The sequence below is a fragment of the Danio rerio genome, chromosome 21 (assembly GCF_052040795.2).
Source record: "Danio rerio strain M-AB ecotype USA chromosome 21, GRCz13ab, whole genome shotgun sequence".
In the NCBI taxonomy this organism is placed as follows: Eukaryota; Metazoa; Chordata; class Actinopteri; order Cypriniformes; family Danionidae; genus Danio; species Danio rerio.
In genome coordinates, this window is record NC_141041.1 from 44,882,996 (window position 1) to 44,903,257 (window position 20,262).

Below are 20,262 nucleotides of genomic sequence, written 5' to 3' on the forward strand. Positions count from 1 at the left end.
GATCCAGCAGTCCATCCCGGATTGGGTGATTGTTTCTTTTTTTTTTTTCTTGAAGCATATAACTGACAAGCATACAGGACTATATGATGTAATAGTCAAACAAAACTTAGTCAGTGATGCAGAACATACATTAAATGAAAAATACTACATTACATAGTTGAAACCAGAAGTTTTCATACACTCTAAAAAAAGGACCAACCATTTTTCAATTTTCTGATGGTAAATCATACTAAGTTTACTATTTTAGGTCTGTTAGGATTACCTAAATGATTTACATTTGCTTAATGCCAGATTAATGAGAGATTTTTCATTAATTTCTAGACAGTTAAAAGTTTACATACATTTCCTTGCTATTTTTTTTACTTTAGTCAAATGTTTTAGGTATCCTTCTCACAGAAGTTTAAAGGAATTTTAGCCCATTCCTCCTGACAGAACTAGTGTAACTGAGTCAGATTTGTTGGCTGTCTTACTCGCACAAGCTTTTTCAACTCTGCCCACAAATTTTCTATAGGATTGAATTCAGGGCTTTGTGATGGCCACTCCAAAACATTCACTCTGTTGTCCTTGAAGCACATTTTAACTAATTTGGCAATATGCTTAGGGTCATGGTCTGTTTGGAAGACCAATTTGTGGCCAGTTTTAATTTCCTGGCTGATGTCTTAAGATGTTGCTTTAGTATTTCTACATAATGTTCTTTCTTCGTGATTCCATCTATGCTGTGAGGTGGACCAGTCCCTCCTGCAGCAAAACAGTTCCACAACCTGGCCCCAAACTTCATAGTTGGGATGGTGTTCCTAGGCTTGTAAGTTTTCCCCTTTGTCCTTCAAATGTAACACTAGTCATTATGGCCAAACAGTTTAGTTCCATCAGACCACAGGAAATGTCTCCAAAAATTATTTTTCCCAGTATAATTAAGCAAATTGTAATCTGGCTTCTTTTTTGATTCTGGTTTGTTGATTTTCCAATGTTGTCACGAAAGGAAGCAGTGTGTTTGAGGTTTTCCTTAAATACTATTCTACAGTTGTGCCTCCAATTAACTCAAATGTTGTCAATTAGCTAATCAGAAACTTCCAAAACCTTGACACCATCATCTGAACTTTTTCAAAGGCATAATAATCTTACTGTATGTAAACTTGACTTTAAAGAAAAGTTATAAATTAAAAAAAAAAAATCTCTCTCATTATTCTGCTTACGCATAACAGAAACAAATTTGATAATCCTAACTTACCTAAAAGAGAAAAAGTTTATTCACATTAACATCTGACCTTTTTTAATGGTTATGTGCCTTTTTATACAATGTATGTAAACTTCTAGTTTCAACTGTATTTGGGGGAATTCATCATATTTAAATAAATAGATTCTACAGATAAATGTATTTATTAGAGGTTTTTATAGCCTTTTTGTTTCTTGTACTGGAGGTAAAAGAATTATAAAATATTTTAAAATCTTTCCAGAAAAAAAATTAAAGGAGGGAGTAACAGACATTACCTTTGTTTTGTCTTTTGTATGTGAAACTTAGAAGAAAAAATATCAACTTCAAAGCATTATCAAGTGTATCATAGCCAATTTTACAATTCAAAAAACAATCATGCATTCATAAAAAGTTAATTATTTTGGGGGATTGTTTCACTAGTGAGTAGGAGTAAACGGGAGTGGGTTTTAAGAGTCTTTTTTGTGATGGTACCACAAGGGGGCACTCACTTGAGGGAATGGACTTTTTTTTTTTTTTTTGTAATTTGCATGAATCCAGACTTTAGTTTTATGGAACTAATGTAAATGTCTTTTACTTTAAAGCCAGTTTTAGGCTACATTTACACAACGATTTTCTCAAAAGTCGAAAAGTTTTCCCTTGCATAGGCCTGTCACGATATGCATTTTTTTTTCTCATCCAATACATTGCACTGAAATATAATGCAATAAACAATATTACTGTCATTTTAACACAACTCATTTTATAATGCAAAAATGACAATACAATAACATCGTAAAGTACACTCTTCCAAAGAACACATATTTTATTATAAAGAATATTTATAGTAATTTTGGCAATAATAATAATTAATAATTAGGCATTGAAATCTGAATTTAAAACATATTTTAAACAAATAAACAATCCATTCATTCATTTTCTTTTCGGCTTAGTCGCTTTATTAATCTGGGGTCGCCACAGCAGACTGAAACGCCAATTTATCGGCTGGGTTTTTACGCTGCGGATGCCCTTCCAGCCGCAACCCATTTCTGGGAAACATCCACACACACTCATTCACACTCAGACACTACGGACAATTTAGCCGATCCAATTCACCTGCACCACATGTCTTTGGACTGTGGGGGAAACCAGAGGACCCAGAGTAAACACACACGAACAGAGGGAGAACATGCAAACTCCACACAGAAACGCCAACCCAGCTGAGGCTCGAACCAGCGACCTTCTTGCTGTGAGGTGACAGCACTACCTACTGCAACACTGCGTCGCCACAAATAAATAATAACAATTACAAATGTTAACAAAAACATTCTATGTAAAAAGAAAAAAAAAAAAAAAGAGTATCAGATCAGTTGTCAGACACACACATGAAAATATACAATAGAAATTTATAGAAAATACTACAGTTTTTAACCATACTAACAATAGACATAAAAAGTTGGGGATAATGCCTTTTTTCGTGTGTGGACAATATATATATATATATATATATATATATATATATATATATATATATATATATTGCATCACCAAAAATGATTGAGGTCATGGCCATGTGTTGTTCGATTATTCAATATAGTGATTATTGTGACAGGGCTACCCTCGCATTTTTTTCACTTCCACACGTTTTCAAAATGATCCGCATTTACACAAAACTGTGAAATTTGCTAGTAGTGCATCACATGAGACTGGCCGTTTGTTCCCCCCTCGCATCTGTGAACAGCAATCAAAAAAGAGATATTGAAGAAGAGGAAGTTAGTTTGAGAACAAGATACGAAGAAGCGCAAACTTAAAAAAGAATAGTAATGATGTGCACAGATAAATCATCATAAGAGCTGCAATTTTTAAAAAATTCAGATGTCATGAGACTTTTTGTTGTTTTTAACCTTTATTTTAGTTGTGTAATTGTGCAAGAAAAAACAAACATTATTCTGTAAAGAATTATCTCAATCACCTCAGGCTGGATATTAACTTTAAATGCCGAAAGTGGGTTCAAATTCGAATTTTATTTTATTATTAGTCCAAAATGAAAGGATTGCATTGTCTGACTAATAAGTTCCAGGAAGAGGAAGCCATTCAGGATGGATGTATGTGCTTTATTCCAGCAGCCACTGGAGGGCTTGCTTTTCCCACTTTCAGATTTGTAAAAGGCCTGTTGTGTTGGTTACACTGAAGAATGTGAGATGCTTGTGGACAGTGGAGTCTCCAATGGTATCTGAATGCAGACTTGTATATGCAAGCTGAGAAACACAGTCTCAGACATGCAATATCAGACACACTACACTCAATGGAGGTAGTGATGTCACTGTTAGGGGTAGAGTTGAGGTGGGGTTATTTGTGGCCATTAAAAGAATTGCACGCAGCTCAGCTTACAGCTGCACCTGGTCTGAATCCAGACCCCTCTAAGAGTTTCTGTTTATAAAATTAAGTAACAGATTTTTTTTTTTTAATCATTTTATTTTATGTTTATTTTTGTCCAAAATGTACACAAGCATAATAAACATATTTAATAACTGAAGCAGGTAACCAATGGAGTTCGAGCAAATAAAGAATTTTAAATCCGTAACTAATTAACAGTTTATTCACAAATTTATACTAGATCACAAAAGTGTAATACAAATGATTTCACTCTCCTCTTACCTTCTTTTTACCGTTACTCTCCTGTCGCTCAAACACACTTAACATTATTGGCCTACAGAGAGCAGTGTGAAAGTCAAAGTCTGTTTGTAAAAATATCTAAAAGCCCATCTGAAAAGCTTGAGTCTCATTTGGAGGTGGGGTTGGCATGTGATGGAGCCTGTGGCTGCTGTTGTTGCTGCTGTTCCGCCAGCGCCTGCTGTAAACGGGTGCGTTTTCTGGAGTAATGCTGCCAGTGCAGGATCTGCTGTTCATCTATGAACTTGGCACACTGTGCGTTCACCAGCTCCTTCCGGAAGTGCTCATACTGCAACAGCTCCAACATGTGCAAACAATGAGGATATCTAGCATACACAAAGATTTAAACTGCGTTAGTGAAATATTTAGATCAATTCAAATTACATAAAAAAAGCTATAATAAATTATTAGCACTTTTGTGAAATTTGTATTATTTTTCCTGATTTTTCCCAAGTGATGTTTAACAAAACAAGGACATTTTTCATATTGATTCCTTTTACAAGTTTTATTTCTTTTAGTTTGGCTGGAATGTCAATATTATTGTACTATTAAGAAATTGTTTTTCACTTATCTACAAAACAAAACAAAAAATGTCTCTAATTAGTTAACTATTATTGTAGTTAAGCTTTCGAATTTCAGTTTAAGCTGAATAATAGTATCTTGCAAAATAATATTGCAAAATATTATGCACTGCTATCATGGCAAGAACAAAGAAATGACTTTTTAAATGTGTACATGCATACATATGCCGTGTGCAATTTGCATGTTTATTTTATTTTCTTACTGTCTATTTTTTTATTCATCCGTTCATGGTTATGTAATTTCTTACTATTAAACGTATAAAATTAATGAGAGAGATTTACAATCCCTTCCTCAATTTTGGTATTCTGTTATGATCGGTGTCTCTATTTAATGAGAAGAAAACACAGACAGGGTCAGACACGTCAGGTATGAAGTAGCAGTGTTTATTTAGAAGTGTTCATTTTATTCTAAATTCAAGTGAGTTTAGGATTTTCTTTTGCGAATGTATTGTTTTGTTCTAGTGATGAGCTGTAGCTCAACCTTGAAGGGAAAAGAAATTGTTCTATCTGTGCTTACAAGGGTTGTTGATGGTAACAAAAAGTGTGTGACCATGCCAAAGCCAAAAAGTTTCCAGGAGACCTCAACAGTGGCCCAGAGAAAAAGAGAGTACGTCCTTCCAGAAGTTATGACTATGAGCCTTGCCAAAGTTACATATTTATAAACCACATGTTGCTTCAAAGATAATATGTTTGAAGTCAGCAGGAAACAGTGTGCAATGCTTCATCTGTAAACCTATCAGAGCTTGTAGAAATGACGGTAAATGCTTATCTCTTATTGAAAGAATGAATGTTTCTGTTAAACATGGCTGTTCACTTTCAGAAGTTGTAGTGATGTTCTCTTTTCCCTGATATCACATGAAATATTTCATTGATATGATATTTTTAATAAAATATTGCATTGAATTATTTAGAATGCTTAAATCTTTTCTGTTCAGTATCACACAGCACTAATGGTAAGCGACCTACAATTTGGCACCATATTGTCTGTTTTTGCTTTATATTGACAAATAAAATAATATAACTTTATAGTTTAGGTTATGTAAACTGCAGATTTATGGAACAAAATCAAAGTATTGTTAAAAAAAAAAAAAAACAAACGTATTGAATAGCACAAACTGAAACAAATAATATATTAAATTAACAACTGCTTGCATTTTAATGACTTGGATTGCCAGAGTTTGTAATTTTAGGTCTTGAAATTTAACACAGCTGTTTATTTAAGCTGTAAATATTTCAACAAAAAATTTTTCAAACACGTTTTTATACTTAAAAATTCAATAATTCTTACTTAATTTCCGAATTTCATGTATAATATTCAAAAGACAATTTTCAACTCACTTTATTTCAGTTCAAAAATTCTCTTCCATTAATTTAGTGGATCAAATTCGGCTGTTAAAATTTAACAAGGACAATATTAAATGCTACTTTTGTGCTGTTATTAGCTTTTTCCCTTAAAAAGGGAGTTTTTAAACCTTTATTTAATGGTTTAAAAATCTTAAATTGGTCCACCTGCTAGTGAAAAAGCAGCTGGAGATTGCCAATCTGCAATCTATTGCTGTTCCTGCAGTTCCCGGAAGTAATGTCGAATTTTAAGAGCCAAATTTAAACCACTGAATTTTTGGAAGCAAAATTTTAAACTGAAAAGTAAACAAACTGAAAGTTAAATTTTGAACATTATGCTTCATATTTTTCACCAGTATTATATATTTAAAAATTGAACTTTGAATATATATATATATGAAATCTGGAAATTGAATATGAATTGTTGAAATTTTAAGTATATAAACATGTTTAAAATATTTTTAGTTGAAATAATCACAGCTTAAATAAACAGCCGTGTTAAAATTCAGGCCCTAAAAATACAAACTCTTGCAATTCAAGTCATTAAAATGCAAGCAGTTGCTTATTCAATGCATTATTTTTTTTCAGTTAATGCTAATCAACAAACTTTTTATTTCAATACTTTTGCCATTAATTTTGTTCCATACAGATTAGGCACACATACTAAACTTGTAATTCAATTTACATTTTTAAATACAACTATATACAGCTAAATTATTAGACCACCTGTAAAACTCTTAATTCCTTTTCAAATATTTTCCCAAGTCATGTTTAGCAAAACAAATATTTCTATTTCTATTCTAAACTATTACGTTTTAACTTATAGAGAATGTCTCATTTCTTTATTCTGGTGGCATTAAAAGAATAAATTTCTTAAAACGTTTCGGTCAATATTTTTCACCCCCTTAAGAACTTCTTATATTCGACTGTCTACAAAACAAACAACTGCTGTCAAATGACCAGCCTAATTGAGCTAGTCAATTTTTTAAACAGGACTTTAAGCTGAATAATAGTATTTTACAAAATAACTAGTAAACTAATAAATAATTAATAATACTAACTAATAAATAACTAATAATAAATAACTAATAAATATTATGCACTAGAACTACACGATATTGAACAAATTTTATATCCTTCTTTCTTTCTTTCTTTCTTTCTTTCATGCTTTTATTAGAAGCACTCATCATCCAAAGAAGAAATGTTTGACAAATTAACAATCTATTTCAACAAGAACAACATGTTACTTACTTTAGAAATTTAGCATATTCTGGTTCCTTCCAATAAAGCAGATACTTTAAATAATTGACGAAAGGCTTCTCTCTCAGGTAACCTCTCTGAGCCAGAACTGCAGGATGGGGGAAAAAAATTAAGATTAATAATCATTATCCATCTTCATATTTCGACCACAGTAACAAAATTACCTTGAATTTACAGAATGTAACAACCAATGAGTGAATTTGACCAATGACTAAAGTAATGACTGAATTTAGCGAACAGTAAAAAAGAAACAAAAGTTAACGTTGTTCTTACAGTTCAGGTAGTTTGGGTTTGCCAGACATTGAACAAACTCCAGCTCCAGCTGAAAGCGCTGTCTCGCCTGCTCGTCTGTCAAAGCACAAATAGAAGCGTAAGCAATGTTTGTGTTTGAAAAGAAATAATACAAATAATCATTAGTAAATGTATTCATGAACTAACAACGAACAATACTTGTATTAGTGCATAATTAAAATGCAAATTCATGCTTGACATAAGTTAATGCACCGTAAGTTGAGATTACTTTATTTCATTAATACTTTTAACAAAGACGAACAAACACTGTAATAAATATAACGATTCTTGTTTGTTCATGTTAGCAAACATTGGCTAACGACGATAACGTTACAACCTTAATGTTAAGTGTTCCAGAAATTGCTTGAACAACATATATCTGCGCCAGTACAGAAAATAACACATAGTGTAATACCTCTTTAACGTTGTATAACTTAATATGATCAAAACGAAACTAAAATACGTTACCAAACAATTGTATTTACGTGAACTGTCACATTGCTAGGAATCTCGTGGGCAAAGATGTGCTAAATAACAATTCAATCTAATTTTAACAAACCTGTTTCCATAACACCAGCCATTACGGACAACGAGAATTCAGACGACGCTGAAATATCTGGAAAATGATTATTATAAAAAGATTTTTAGAGCGCGATTACCAAAAACAACACATTACTCATTGTTTATGCGGACATAGACCGCTGACGCCATTTTTGCCATAAAACCAGTGCTGCTGTCGTAAAAGTGTTTCACGACATTTGCACCTTTTTTTTAATAATAAAGAATTAAAACTTACAACCACAATCAGGAGATCAATATAAGAGAGATACAAAAGAGGAACAATACAAACTACATTTGTAAGGGGTAAGTAAATTACACTTGTATAAAATTGTATAAAAATAAATTAATTAAGAGCTATTTAATCAAATCAGAGTCAACAGTTCTTCATGTAGAGCCAAGTATCTGACACATATTTTTTTTGTTGTTACACGTACGGAAAGATTTGAGCAGGAGTCAACTTTAATCAGAAAATGTCGAAAAGTAGGGACTGAAACAATTTCTTATTTGTATAAAATATTTCCAAACAAGATAAAAAGTTGAAAACAAATTCTTTAGATTTATTCTGAGCAATAACAAATAATTTCTTTTAAACTAAAATATTGTGCAAAGGTAGGAGGAGTGTTTAATAACGATAAAGGTCAAACCAAAATTTCTGAACAAATTCACACATACAAAATAATTGTATTAAAGTTTCATCATCCTCACCACAAAATGTACAACTACTCGGAATATCAAAATGTTTAGAAACAAATAAGTAAGCCGAATAAAGTTCAGGCAATATTTTTAAAAAGTATTTATGAGACATTTGCACCTTTTTTTTTTTTTTGTAGTAATATTTGTAGCCTACAAAATACATTTTGTGACTTGGAATATAAGAAAAAAAAAATCTATTTTCCATGATAATTTGGTTAAAAAGATGTTCTATTGGTCTCACAGCTTAAAAGATGAAGGATATTTACTGACTTATAGGCTACTGAATTTTTTTTTGAGAAGTTCAGTTCCTGTGCCTCCACAAGGCCTGGCGGTGCTTTTGCAGAGTTACAGTAAACCAAATAAATTAACAGCTAAAAATGAGACTTTATTAGATGGTGTTGATATCAAAGATAGAAAATGTAATAATAAATTTCGTAGAAGCTTGATTTATTATCCTGCCAATTTTAGACACAAATACTTTTGGAATAATCTGAGAATATCTATTGGAACTTGATCTGGACTTATAACAACAAGCATTGTGACACTAATAAAGTGAAATTATACATAAAATATATCCAACCAACCAATTTCTCAAAAGATATAAAGTTGATCTTTCTGAATTTGTGTTTATTTGCGGAGTGGATGTTGAGACTGTTTTGCATTTGTTTGTTGATTGTATATATGTTAAATATTTCTGGCTTGATGTTGAATGTCTATTTAATATACTAAGTGGTCACAGAATTAATTTAAAGAAAAGAGATGTCAGATGCGTAGATCAAAAAGATATAGATAAGAATCCCCTGTTAATGTTAAATCTTTTGATATTATTAAGTTTCATATACACAAGTGTTATTGTTCAAAGAGAAAGCCTAACATTTTTCATTTCAAAGCTGATTTAAAAAAATATTTTAATAATCTTAAAGGTTTTTCAAGTCTTAAAGCAACTGTGGATCTACTCCAAAAACAAAACTCCTCTTTTTTATGGTAATTGTAAACCCGCTCTTGTTCATTATTTGCTTTTTCTCTCCTTCTTTCTTTCTTTTTATTTTGCTAACAGATTTTATGCTAAAATGTGAATATCCTATTATAAAATGTGTCATGCATTTGATTGAAAATGTTCAGTAAATACAATTCAAAAAATGTGACTTGGAAGAAATCATTGTTCATCTTTTTTTGTCTGCTTGTATTGTTTAAATACTTTTGACATAATTTACTTGTATTACAGCTTTAAGTTTTGCAATCGGTGCATTGTTAATCTGTTTGTTATAATGGGTACTTTTTTTTTTAATTGATCATAAGTCATATATTTTGTCTTAAATGGGCATAAAAAACAAAAAGTCTTTTAAAAGTCCAAAATGGCCTTCAGTGTATAACCTTAGAGTATAATTTTTCCCTCTGGTCTCTTAATTAAATAAAATAAAATAAAATAAAATAAAGTTAAATTAAATTAAATTAAATTTGGTTTAGTTTAGCTTAGTTTAATTTAATTTATTTTAATTTAAATTTATTTTATTATTTTATTTTATTCATCTTCATTTCGGCGTAGTCCCTTTATTAATCAGGGGTCGCCACAGCTTGAATGAACCATTAACTTATCCAGCACGTTTTATGCTGCAGATGCTCTTTTAGCCACAACCCAACGCTGAGAAACACCCATACACTGTCTTTCACACAACACTCCAAAAAGAACTCATTGGATGAACTCAGTTTAATTTCGGGCAGGTTTTCCATCCAATAAATTTGTTTAGCACTAACTAAAAAAGAAAAAAACTATTTCCTCAATTAAATGCAATTGAGTTGGTCCAACATGATTTTATATATATATATAAAGGAAAAAGTTTTTTTATTTAACTTAAACTCAAAGGTCTGATATTATCATGTATGTGTATTATGTTTCATACATTTCAAAGTCTCTTAGTTCCATTTGAAGTTATCCTAAATGAACCAAAAGAGACATATTTAAGCATATTTCAAGAGTTACATATACTGATGATTGAGACTGATCTCAGAACTAATTATCATTCATTCATTTTCTTGTCAGCTTAGTCCCTTTATTAATTCGGGGTCGCCACAGCGCAATAAACCGCCAACTTATCCAGCACGTTTTTACGCAGCGGATGCCCTTCCAGCTGCAACTTATCTCTGGGAAACATCCACACACACACACACACACTTATACACTACGGACAATTTAGCTTACCCAATTCACCTGTACCGCATGTCTTTGGACTGTGGGGGAAACCTGAGCACCCGGAGGAAACCCATGCAAACGCAGGGAGAACATGCAAACTCCACACAGAAAGGCCAACTGAGCCGAGGCTCGACCCAGCGACCTTCTTGCTGTGAGGCGACAGCACTACCTACTGCGCCACTGCATCGCCCAGAACTAATTATTTTTAATTATTAATTTAGGACAGTTATTGCTCACTGAGCAAAGCAACAAACTGCTTTTTTGCTAATTAAGCTGCCAACACCCAAAGCATGGGTGCTTCTAAAAGGTGGTAAGCTCAAAACTCAAAGTATTACATGTAACTCTTCTAAATCTTCAAACTAAAGTGAAAATGAATCTCTAAAAAAAGTCTTTCTATTAACTTTAAACATTTCCATCTCTTAATACAATCATGCAAAGCATGCTGGGGACTGCAAATCCCCTAACCAGGTAGTAAATCCAACACTATTCCTTCATTTTGACCCAACATAAAACGCTTAAGCCTACTAATGGTTTACAAATTTAAGTGGACTAAACATAAAACAAATAATTTGGCCAAAGAAATGAGAATAATTCTGTTGTTTCAGCTCATTTTAAACTGGTAGTTTGAACAAGCAGCAGTAATATATTTTTGGAGTGTACTCTATGGCCATTTTAGCTATTCAATTCACCTATAGCGCATGTCTATGGACTTTGGGGGAAACTGGAGCACCCACGGGAAGAACATCCAAACTGCACACAGAAATGCCAGCTGACCCAGCCGGGGGTTCAAACCATGAACCTTCTCCCTGTGAGGCGATGGTGCTAACCACTGCGCCATCGTGACACACCTTTATTGAGTTTATATGTTTTAATTTAGTTTTTTCTTTCTCTCTCCTTTAAAATCTATTATGCTGATTGTAACAACATCTTCATTTTTTGCTAATGTTCTAAGTTTCTGCAATCTGTGGTTAAATATTTTTACAACCAATAATAATGAAAAATTCAAGATGTTCAATGGATGTGTAGCCTATATATGCCATAGACATTTTAATAGACAGTTTAATAGTTGAAAGATAATTTCTTTTATTATAATGCCTATGGCCCATGCCGTGATGTATGCTTTATGACTTCATATCGTATATATTTTTTAAAATGGTTGGGAGATTGTTGCTAGTTTTTCATCGTCATTTCTCCCTACAAGCTTTTAGTTTAATCTCATTCATTTATTCATTCATTTTCTTTTTGGCGTAGGCCCTTTATTAATCTGGGGTTGGCAAAGCAGAATGAACCACCAACATATCTCTGGGAAACATCCATACACACTCATTTACACATAGACTCCGGCCAATTTAGCTTATTCAGTTCACCTGTACCGCATGTCTTTAGACTGGTGGGGGAAACCAGAGCACCTGGAGGAAACCCAAACGAACACAGAGAGAACATGCAAACTCCACAAAGAAATGCCAACTGACCCAGCCGAGGCTCGAACCGGCAACCTTCTTGCTGTGAGGCGATCGTGCTAACCACTGAGCCACTGTGTTGCCACAATAAATTAATTATTTTCATAATAATGAATTCAATTACAGTGCACATCCATCATAAGTGTCACTTAAGGGAAATAACCACAACAAAACACAAATTTAAACCATTAGTGATATGCTACAGACCAAGAAACTGAGTAAACCAAATAAAAATTTATTAGTAAATATGAACAAAATACATAATTTTAATAAATGTACATTAAAAATAGAGTTTGAATTAATTTTGAAATGTACATGATTACTCTGTCAAAGCAGCTCTGCATATCTGAGGTATGTATAAATTTATTCATATATATATATATACTCTAAATATATTTTTGTGCTTAAAAATCTAGATGATATTTACACAATTTCAGCCTTTCAGCTTTTTCTGCATGTGCTCTTGTGTAGCTGCGTTTAAAGCAGCTTTAAATTACGCATATGAACATGAAGTGATATGAACCATCAAAGTACATTAATGATCTCCAGTGAAACCGGCCACTGGCTCTGAGTCTGGACACAAGGGGACAATATGACTGATGTTGAGTTTCTGCGTCCAAATGCTCTTTCACAAGCCAAAAGCGAACAACCAATGGTCCAAATATATGCTCAGTGCTCACAGTATGCTGTAATGCTACAGAAAAATCATGATTTGTAAAATCTATTTTTGTCTTTTATGAATCATTCAAATATTGGTGTTACAATGTCCACAGACTGTAGTGAACACCACGGTTTTGTAAAAGATAGACATGAATGTGTGAAATGACTAAACAGTGGTCATAATCGGTTTTCTCTGTTCACATAAGAACTGGAAACAATCTGAAGTTCACAAGTGGTGAGCGGGGCAGTCCGGCTCTCTGTGTCTCTTAGACATCAGTAGTGTTTGCCCAGCTGGGGAACGTGTCTAAACTGAAGATGGCTCTGCCCCAGCTGTTAATGGCTAAGGTGATGGAGAGGATGCCGATGATGTTCATGACGATCCCGGTCTTGGCCTGTTGATAAAAATCAATAATTGGATAAATTAATTTTCAAAAGTAATAAAGTGCTTACTGTATATTATTTTAAAGGAGTGGTCCACTGCGATATCATATTTTAAACTTTAGATGATGTGTAATGTAGCTGTGTGAACATAAACATTATCTCTGAATGCAAGACGCTTATAGTTCAATGCAAAGGGAGACTTTGGGATTTAGCTAAGAGTTAGCTTAGCAAAGCCTACAGCGAACAAATTTGGGGACTACACAAACATACTTTCAGGTTACGTGCATTCACCATGTTCATGCACTCTGCACAGCAAAGGGGCATAGCCAGATGGGGTTTGATGTTAAAGCAGAGAAAGTTAAAGTGGCATCCAAACGCTCCTATTTCCACAGAGCTTCTTCTGTTACTATATTTGGGCTTCCAAAGGCCATGACACAAAGAGAGAAGTGCTTACAATTTAATTTGAATTATGTTCCAGAGAATTATATTAAACATACAGCTAGCTTTTGGCAAAGGAAAACTTCCAGGGCTCTATTTTGACGATCAATGTGCAAAGTGCAAAGTTAAAAACGCAGGGTGCAAAAGCAATAAGGGCTTGTCAGAATCCACGTTTGCTATTTTATGGATGGAAAAATCTGTTTTGCGCCATGGCGCATGGTCTAAAAGGATTGAGCATATTTTCCTAATGAGTTTTAGGTGTGTCTCATCTCTCATTCCCCTTAAGAGATAGTTGCGTTGCGCCATATCACATTTGCTATTTACATGACAGACTTTGTAAGTGAAAAACTGAATGCTTCACTAGCAAGAAAACAGTTAAACAGAGCATACAGTGCAAGAATGAGAGATGAGCCTCCCCATTATTTACATTCACTTTCACTCTCGTGAATAGGGAAACTTCTTGTACGCATAGACATCCATTAGCCTACATAATTAATTTTGTTTGTTAAGCGCAAAGATTTGTTTCAAAACTATTTCTATTTTCCAGCAAACAAATAAATGAACAGTAATAACAAAGTGTGTTAAAAAAACTGAGTTATATACGAATACAAATGCCTCATATGGTCTAAAACCTGACAGTTGGACAAATCTAAGCTTTTTAATAAACAAATATAAATATGGATATAATTAATAATACTGGTAATAATAATAACATTTTACAAAAGCAAATTGTTATGAATAAACTGAAAAAGCCTCTCGAGATGAAGAAGGCATGAAGGTATGGTTTTTATATTTATGCAGGCTAGAAAATAATATGTTTTGTAATATTTTAATCCTTTATATTTATATCCTATATATATCCTTATTATATCCTATATATATCATTAATGTTTTCATTCCTTTTTCCGGCTTTGTTTTGGTCTTTTGAACAGTCCATTATAGTTTCTTAAAATAGCAATGCGCCTTAACACACCTCCTTTTTTAGATCAGTACGCCTATGGGCGCACATATGAGTGCAAATGCATTTGCTATTTAAACAGCGTACTGCAAAACGTCAAAACAACTCTTGCGCAGAGCTGAAACTAGCAAATAACAATTGCGTTCTGCCTTGCCCTGCATTGCGCCGGGGGTATGATAGGGCCCCCAGAATCTCTCTTACTTCAGTGCTGGATTCGATTAAAAGTCCTCCAACCAATGAAGCTGTGGATTGTGAGTCACAAACTGTGTTTTTATTTGTTAAAATGGATCAATTACTTGTACAGTTTCTAGCGTTAACCATATGTTGTTGAAAGGACGTAAACAACGATGCAAACAACGGGAAATGCTGTTTGGCACCGCTAACAATTTAGCTACAAATTTATATTTATCTGTCAAACCATGTAAACAGCCACAATCTTCAGCAGTGCGTGCAGTGTCTCTCTATGCAGATGTTTTCCATACGTTGTACATCTCAAAAAACAAACTCACATAAGATATGTGAATGTTTCATATTATTTACACATGCTTATTCTGAATATATGTGAAAGACAGATTTTATTTTAGAGAGCCTTTCGGAGGAACCGGAAAATATGACTTTCATGTTAGCTGAGTAGCTGTATATTATCAAAGTAAGATATATGAAAAAATAATGTGATTTTCTACAAGTGAAGCATGAGCATACATTGCTTTGCATCTTATAAACACAACCAAGCCTTAAAAATACACTTTGGATCACCCCTTTAAAACTGAAAAAAAAAAAAGTTTAATGGTGTCCTTTACATGATGAATAACGAATAAGTGAACAAATGAACGAATTAAACAACTGGAACCTTTTTTATCTCACACTTTTCCCTTGCAATTTTGAGTTAATACCTCATAATTCTGACTTTTCATGCAAGTGTATATATGTATTTTTTAATATTTAGATTTGTAAATGAGCTTTCCATTGATGTATGGTTAGTTAGAATTGGCCAATATTTGGCCGAAAAAAAACTAGAATCTAAGGATGATCAAAATATTGAGAAAACTCTTTAAAATTTTCCAAATTGAGTTCTTAGCAGTGCACATTACAAATCAAAACATTATTTTGATATATTTACAGTAGGAAACACTCTAAATATGTTCATAGAACATTTTCTTTACTTAATACTAATGATTTTGGCATAAAAGAAAATTCTGTAATTTTAACCTATAAAAGGTATTTTTAATTAAAATTGAAAAAAGAAAACATAATTAGGAAATAAAATATTTAAATATAAGAAATGATAACATATTTGCAATTCAGAAATAACTTACTGCTATTACTTAATGTTTTTTTTTTCTTAAATGTATTTTTATTAGGAATATAACAGTGCATGTATAAACATCAATATAAAATATTAAAAAACATTATTAATATTTATTTTTTAAATAGTAATTATATTATTTTTTAAAATAATAATAATAATTTCTATTTTTTTAGTTATTTAAAGAGATCATTTAAGTTATTATTGTAGTGCTCACTGCTCATAAATTAAAAGACCATAAATAAAACAGTTTGCATGTTGTGTTTAATCACCCCACGCTCCAAAGTTGTTAATAATGGTTTATATTTTTCATGTATTAGTGTTCAACACTCACCATGTCAGAGACTTTGAGGTATCCGTATGAGAAGACGATGGCGTTTGGAGGAGTTGCCACAGGGAGCATGAAGGCAAAAGATGCACTGAGGGTACAGGGCACCATAACATACAGAGGATTCACACCTATAGACTGAGACTGAGACAACAAAACAATGATCTTTTACTCAATCATACTAAACAATATACTTATAATGACACATTATGATTTAAATATGTCAATTTAAAATGTTACAATTAATTATTTTATATACAATTGAGAAGGCATCTATTATCACAACATTTAGTAACACTTTAAAGGGAAATAAGACTATCATAAGACCTTTATAATCATGACGCATAATTTTAGACGTTTATTATATGTCATTTTATTTTAATTGCAAAGATGACATTGTTTGAGGTAAAAACTTGACATAACCAAATGCATTACATCCAGCCTTTTTCTTTGTCCTGACAACTTGATATTACCAAGAAAACATAACTTGTCATAAATCAGTCATAAACATGATTGTCACGAACCCATTATAATTGTGTCATGCAATTTATAGCAGCATCATTAATATTTTTCCTGACCTAAATTACAATGGTACAAACTGAATTTGTCATTAAAATGTAATGACACTGTTATTAAAATGACTTAACAGAGTATAAAAAGGGGAAACATGGTGGTTAGCGCTGTCACCTCACAGCAAGAAAGTCGCTGGTTCAAGTCCTGGCTGGACCAGTTGGCATTTCTGTATGGAGTTTGCATGTTCGCCCCATGTTGGCGTGGGTTTCCTCCGGGTGCTCTGGTTTCCCCTACAGTTCAAATACATGCGGTACAGATGAATTGAATAAACTTAATTGGCCGTAGTGTGTGAATGTGAGAATGTATAGTTGTTTCTCATAAAACATGCTGGATAAGTTAGCAGTTCATTCCTCTGTGGCAATCCATGATGAATAAATGAGCTAAGCCAAAGGAAATTGAATGAATGAATGAGTATGAGAAATATCTCAAAATTGTCTTATAAACACCCCCTCAAGTAAAGTGTTAGCTATTATTTAATATAAACTACTGTATTTATGAAACAGAAGCTTGCAAAACCGACTATCTGCATAAATTCGAGTGTTTTTGCAGTTCATTTTGGAATTAATCCAGGTGTAACTTCATTATGAACATTCAAAACTCCACAAAATCTTCTCCGTTGCGCGGTGATCTGGCTCTGTCCTCAAACCTCAGTTGTGTTCCAGGTAACACAGAAGCAGGATTGAACAACACTAGCACTCATTACAGCGTCTGTGTATCTGCTTTCAGCTACTAATGAATGAGCGAGTAAAGTTAAAAGCCCCCCTCCCCCAATGGCCGCTTTTTCCTCATTCTTCCTCTCTTTTTTTTTTCTCAACAAAACAACAATAGCACATCTCCATATGAGCCACTTCAGCTTTAGCCCTACAAATCCCTCCATTCACAGCAGAGGCTGATTCATGAGAAGAGGGCAGAATGTGCCAACCGCACAGCCAGAGACCCTCCAAGAGATTCATGGAGGAAGAGTCTGTACTTACAAAACTATTATGCAACTTGCTTGTTTGTGTCTCATAAAATATGTGACAGATGAACAAATGCTTTTTCCATTTCCTTTTAAAGAGGGAAAAAAGTTTTTACGTCTAAAAAAGCTATTACTAAAGCACATTAAATCATGTTGATGAATGATAATAATGATAATAAATTATAATAATAAACATTCAACACCACATATACTGAATTCATTCATTTTCTTTTGGCTTAATCCCTTATTTATCAGTGATCACCACAGTGGAATGAACCGTCAACTATTCCAGCATATGTTTTACACCCTTAAAGCTGCAACCCAGTACTGTGAAACACCCATACACTCTCACATTCACACGCTCATACACTAGGGGAAATTTAGTCTATTCAATACAACTATTGTGCATGTGTTTGGACTCTGGAGGAAACCGGAGCACCATGAGGAAACTCGTGCAAACACGAGGAGAAAATACGAACTCCACACAGAAATGCCAACTGGCCCAGCCAGACTCGAACCAGCAATCTTCATGCTGTGAGGTGAAAGTGCTAATCACTGAGCCACCATACCCTGTGAATTAATTAATAATAAACAAAAATGTTAAATTCATTTGTCCAATGAATAAACAGTTAGGTCCAAAACTTTAAGCACGCTCTAAAAAAATGCTGGGTTCCACACAATTCCTTCATGTTGTCCGAAAACAAATCAATTAAGTTTCCTTAATGTTTTTTTTTTTTACAAATGCAAGTGGATTGAACATAAAACAATTAAGCTGTCCCCCTGAAAACTTAAGAATTGTGTTGTTTAAACTTATTTTAAATAAGTAGCTTGTGCAAGCAGCAAATGTAATTATTTGAGTGCAGAATGTTTGTCGAAATTCAAATTCTAACCTTAAAAAAGCTGGTAACACTTTAGAATAACTATCTGTTATAACTAGTTAATAGTCCATTAAAACTGTTAGTTAATGAGTTATAAATGACTTGTTAAATAAAAGTTAGAAGTTTGTTAATTATTTATAACTGTGCCTTATAGATAGCCAATAAATAACTTACAAGCTGTTAGTTAACAAGTTATAAATGACTTGTTAACTGTATTTTAATGATTTATAACTATACCTAATAAATCAGTAATAGATCACAAACAAACTGTTAGTAAATTACTTACTAAAGACTTGTTAAGTATCAGTTAATAATTTGTATACGTTATTGGGACGTTATTCTAAAGTTGCAGCTATTCTTCAGTTATTAACTGTTAGTAAATGAGGAATAGTTGCAACTTTAGAATAACGTCCCAATAGCACACATAAGCCAATAACTAACACTTAATTAATATATTAACTCAAACTCAGATCAGTTGTTCATAGTTTCTTTACCATCTAATAACACCAGTGAAACTTTGTAGAACTTTGTAGAAAAAAAAAAAAGTGCCCAAACCTCATAGGTTTGTATTCTGTTGTATACTGCTGTTCTGCCATGTTATGACTCACAATGTTTAACATTTCATCTGTGGAGTTTCTTTGGTAAAATACAGCACACAAAAGCTTATGAGTGGAACAAGGTTAAGGTACAAAAATGTTATACTTTAAATATCACATCAAATTTCTGTAGCTTGAACTTGTTCCATCCATTTGCTGTTCCACAAAGTTTCACCGGTATTAGTAGACGGTTAACAAACTATGAACAACTGATCTGTAAAGTGTGAGTTAACATATTAGTTAAGTGTTAATTATTAGCTTAATTATGTTATTGGGACGTTATTCTAAAGTTGCAACTATTCCTCATTTACTAACAGTTAATAACTGAAGAATAGCTGCAACTTTAGAATAACGTCCCAATAACGTATATAAATTATTAACTGATACTTATCAAGCCTTTATTAAGTAATTTACTAACAGCTTGTTCATGATCTATTACTAATTTATTAGTTAAATTTATAAATCCTTAAAATACAGTTAACAAGTCATTTATAACTTGTTAACTAACAGATTATATGTTATCTGTTGGCTATCTATAAGGAACAGTTATAAATAATTAACAAACTTTTAACTTTCATTTAACAAGTCATTTATAACCCATTAACTAACTATTAATGGACTATTAACTAGTTATAATGGATAGTTATTCTAAATGTTACCAAAAAGCTAAATTAAACAGTTAAAAATATACAACATGATACAAATAAATAATCATATACTGTAGGGACACTAGTGTCTGACGGTTTGAATTCTGTACAATTTATTAAAATGCTTGATTTGTTAAAATGATCATGCCATGTCGTCACCTTGGAATAATAAGGTTCTATTTGCGTTCTGAATGATTTCGTGATGTTGAGCTTCAAAGTGTTTGCATTCCATAGTAAACAATATGTGTGTAACATTTGTTTATTTAAAATAAAAGTCTTAAAATGTAAACAACTTATAA

At 32.6% G+C, this 20,262-nt stretch overlaps 2 protein-coding genes across 3 annotated transcripts in view; both read right to left on the reverse strand.

Moving 5' to 3' along the window:
- Positions 1–3,654: 3,654 nt before the first annotated feature.
- Positions 3,655–8,055, reverse strand: med31 (mediator complex subunit 31). The gene is given in 4 exon segments (NM_001002417.2): positions 3,655–4,188; positions 7,036–7,132; positions 7,318–7,392; positions 7,895–8,055. Coding segments are annotated over 4 exon segments (411 nt in total). The 5' UTR covers positions 7,917–8,055; the 3' UTR covers positions 3,655–3,971.
- Positions 8,056–12,455: 4,400 nt separating this feature from the next.
- slc13a5a (solute carrier family 13 member 5a) overlaps positions 12,456–20,262 on the reverse strand; it is a 32,843-nt gene continuing 25,036 nt past the window's right edge. Inside the window, exons 11-12 of one of the 2 annotated variants that reach the window (XM_087299639.1) lie at positions 16,318–16,455; positions 12,456–13,292 (exon numbers count right to left, since the gene is read on the reverse strand). In XM_087299639.1, coding sequence (XP_087155765.1) covers positions 13,167–13,292; positions 16,318–16,455 — 264 coding nt within the window. In that variant the 3' untranslated portion in view covers positions 12,456–13,166. 2 annotated transcript variants of the gene reach the window in all.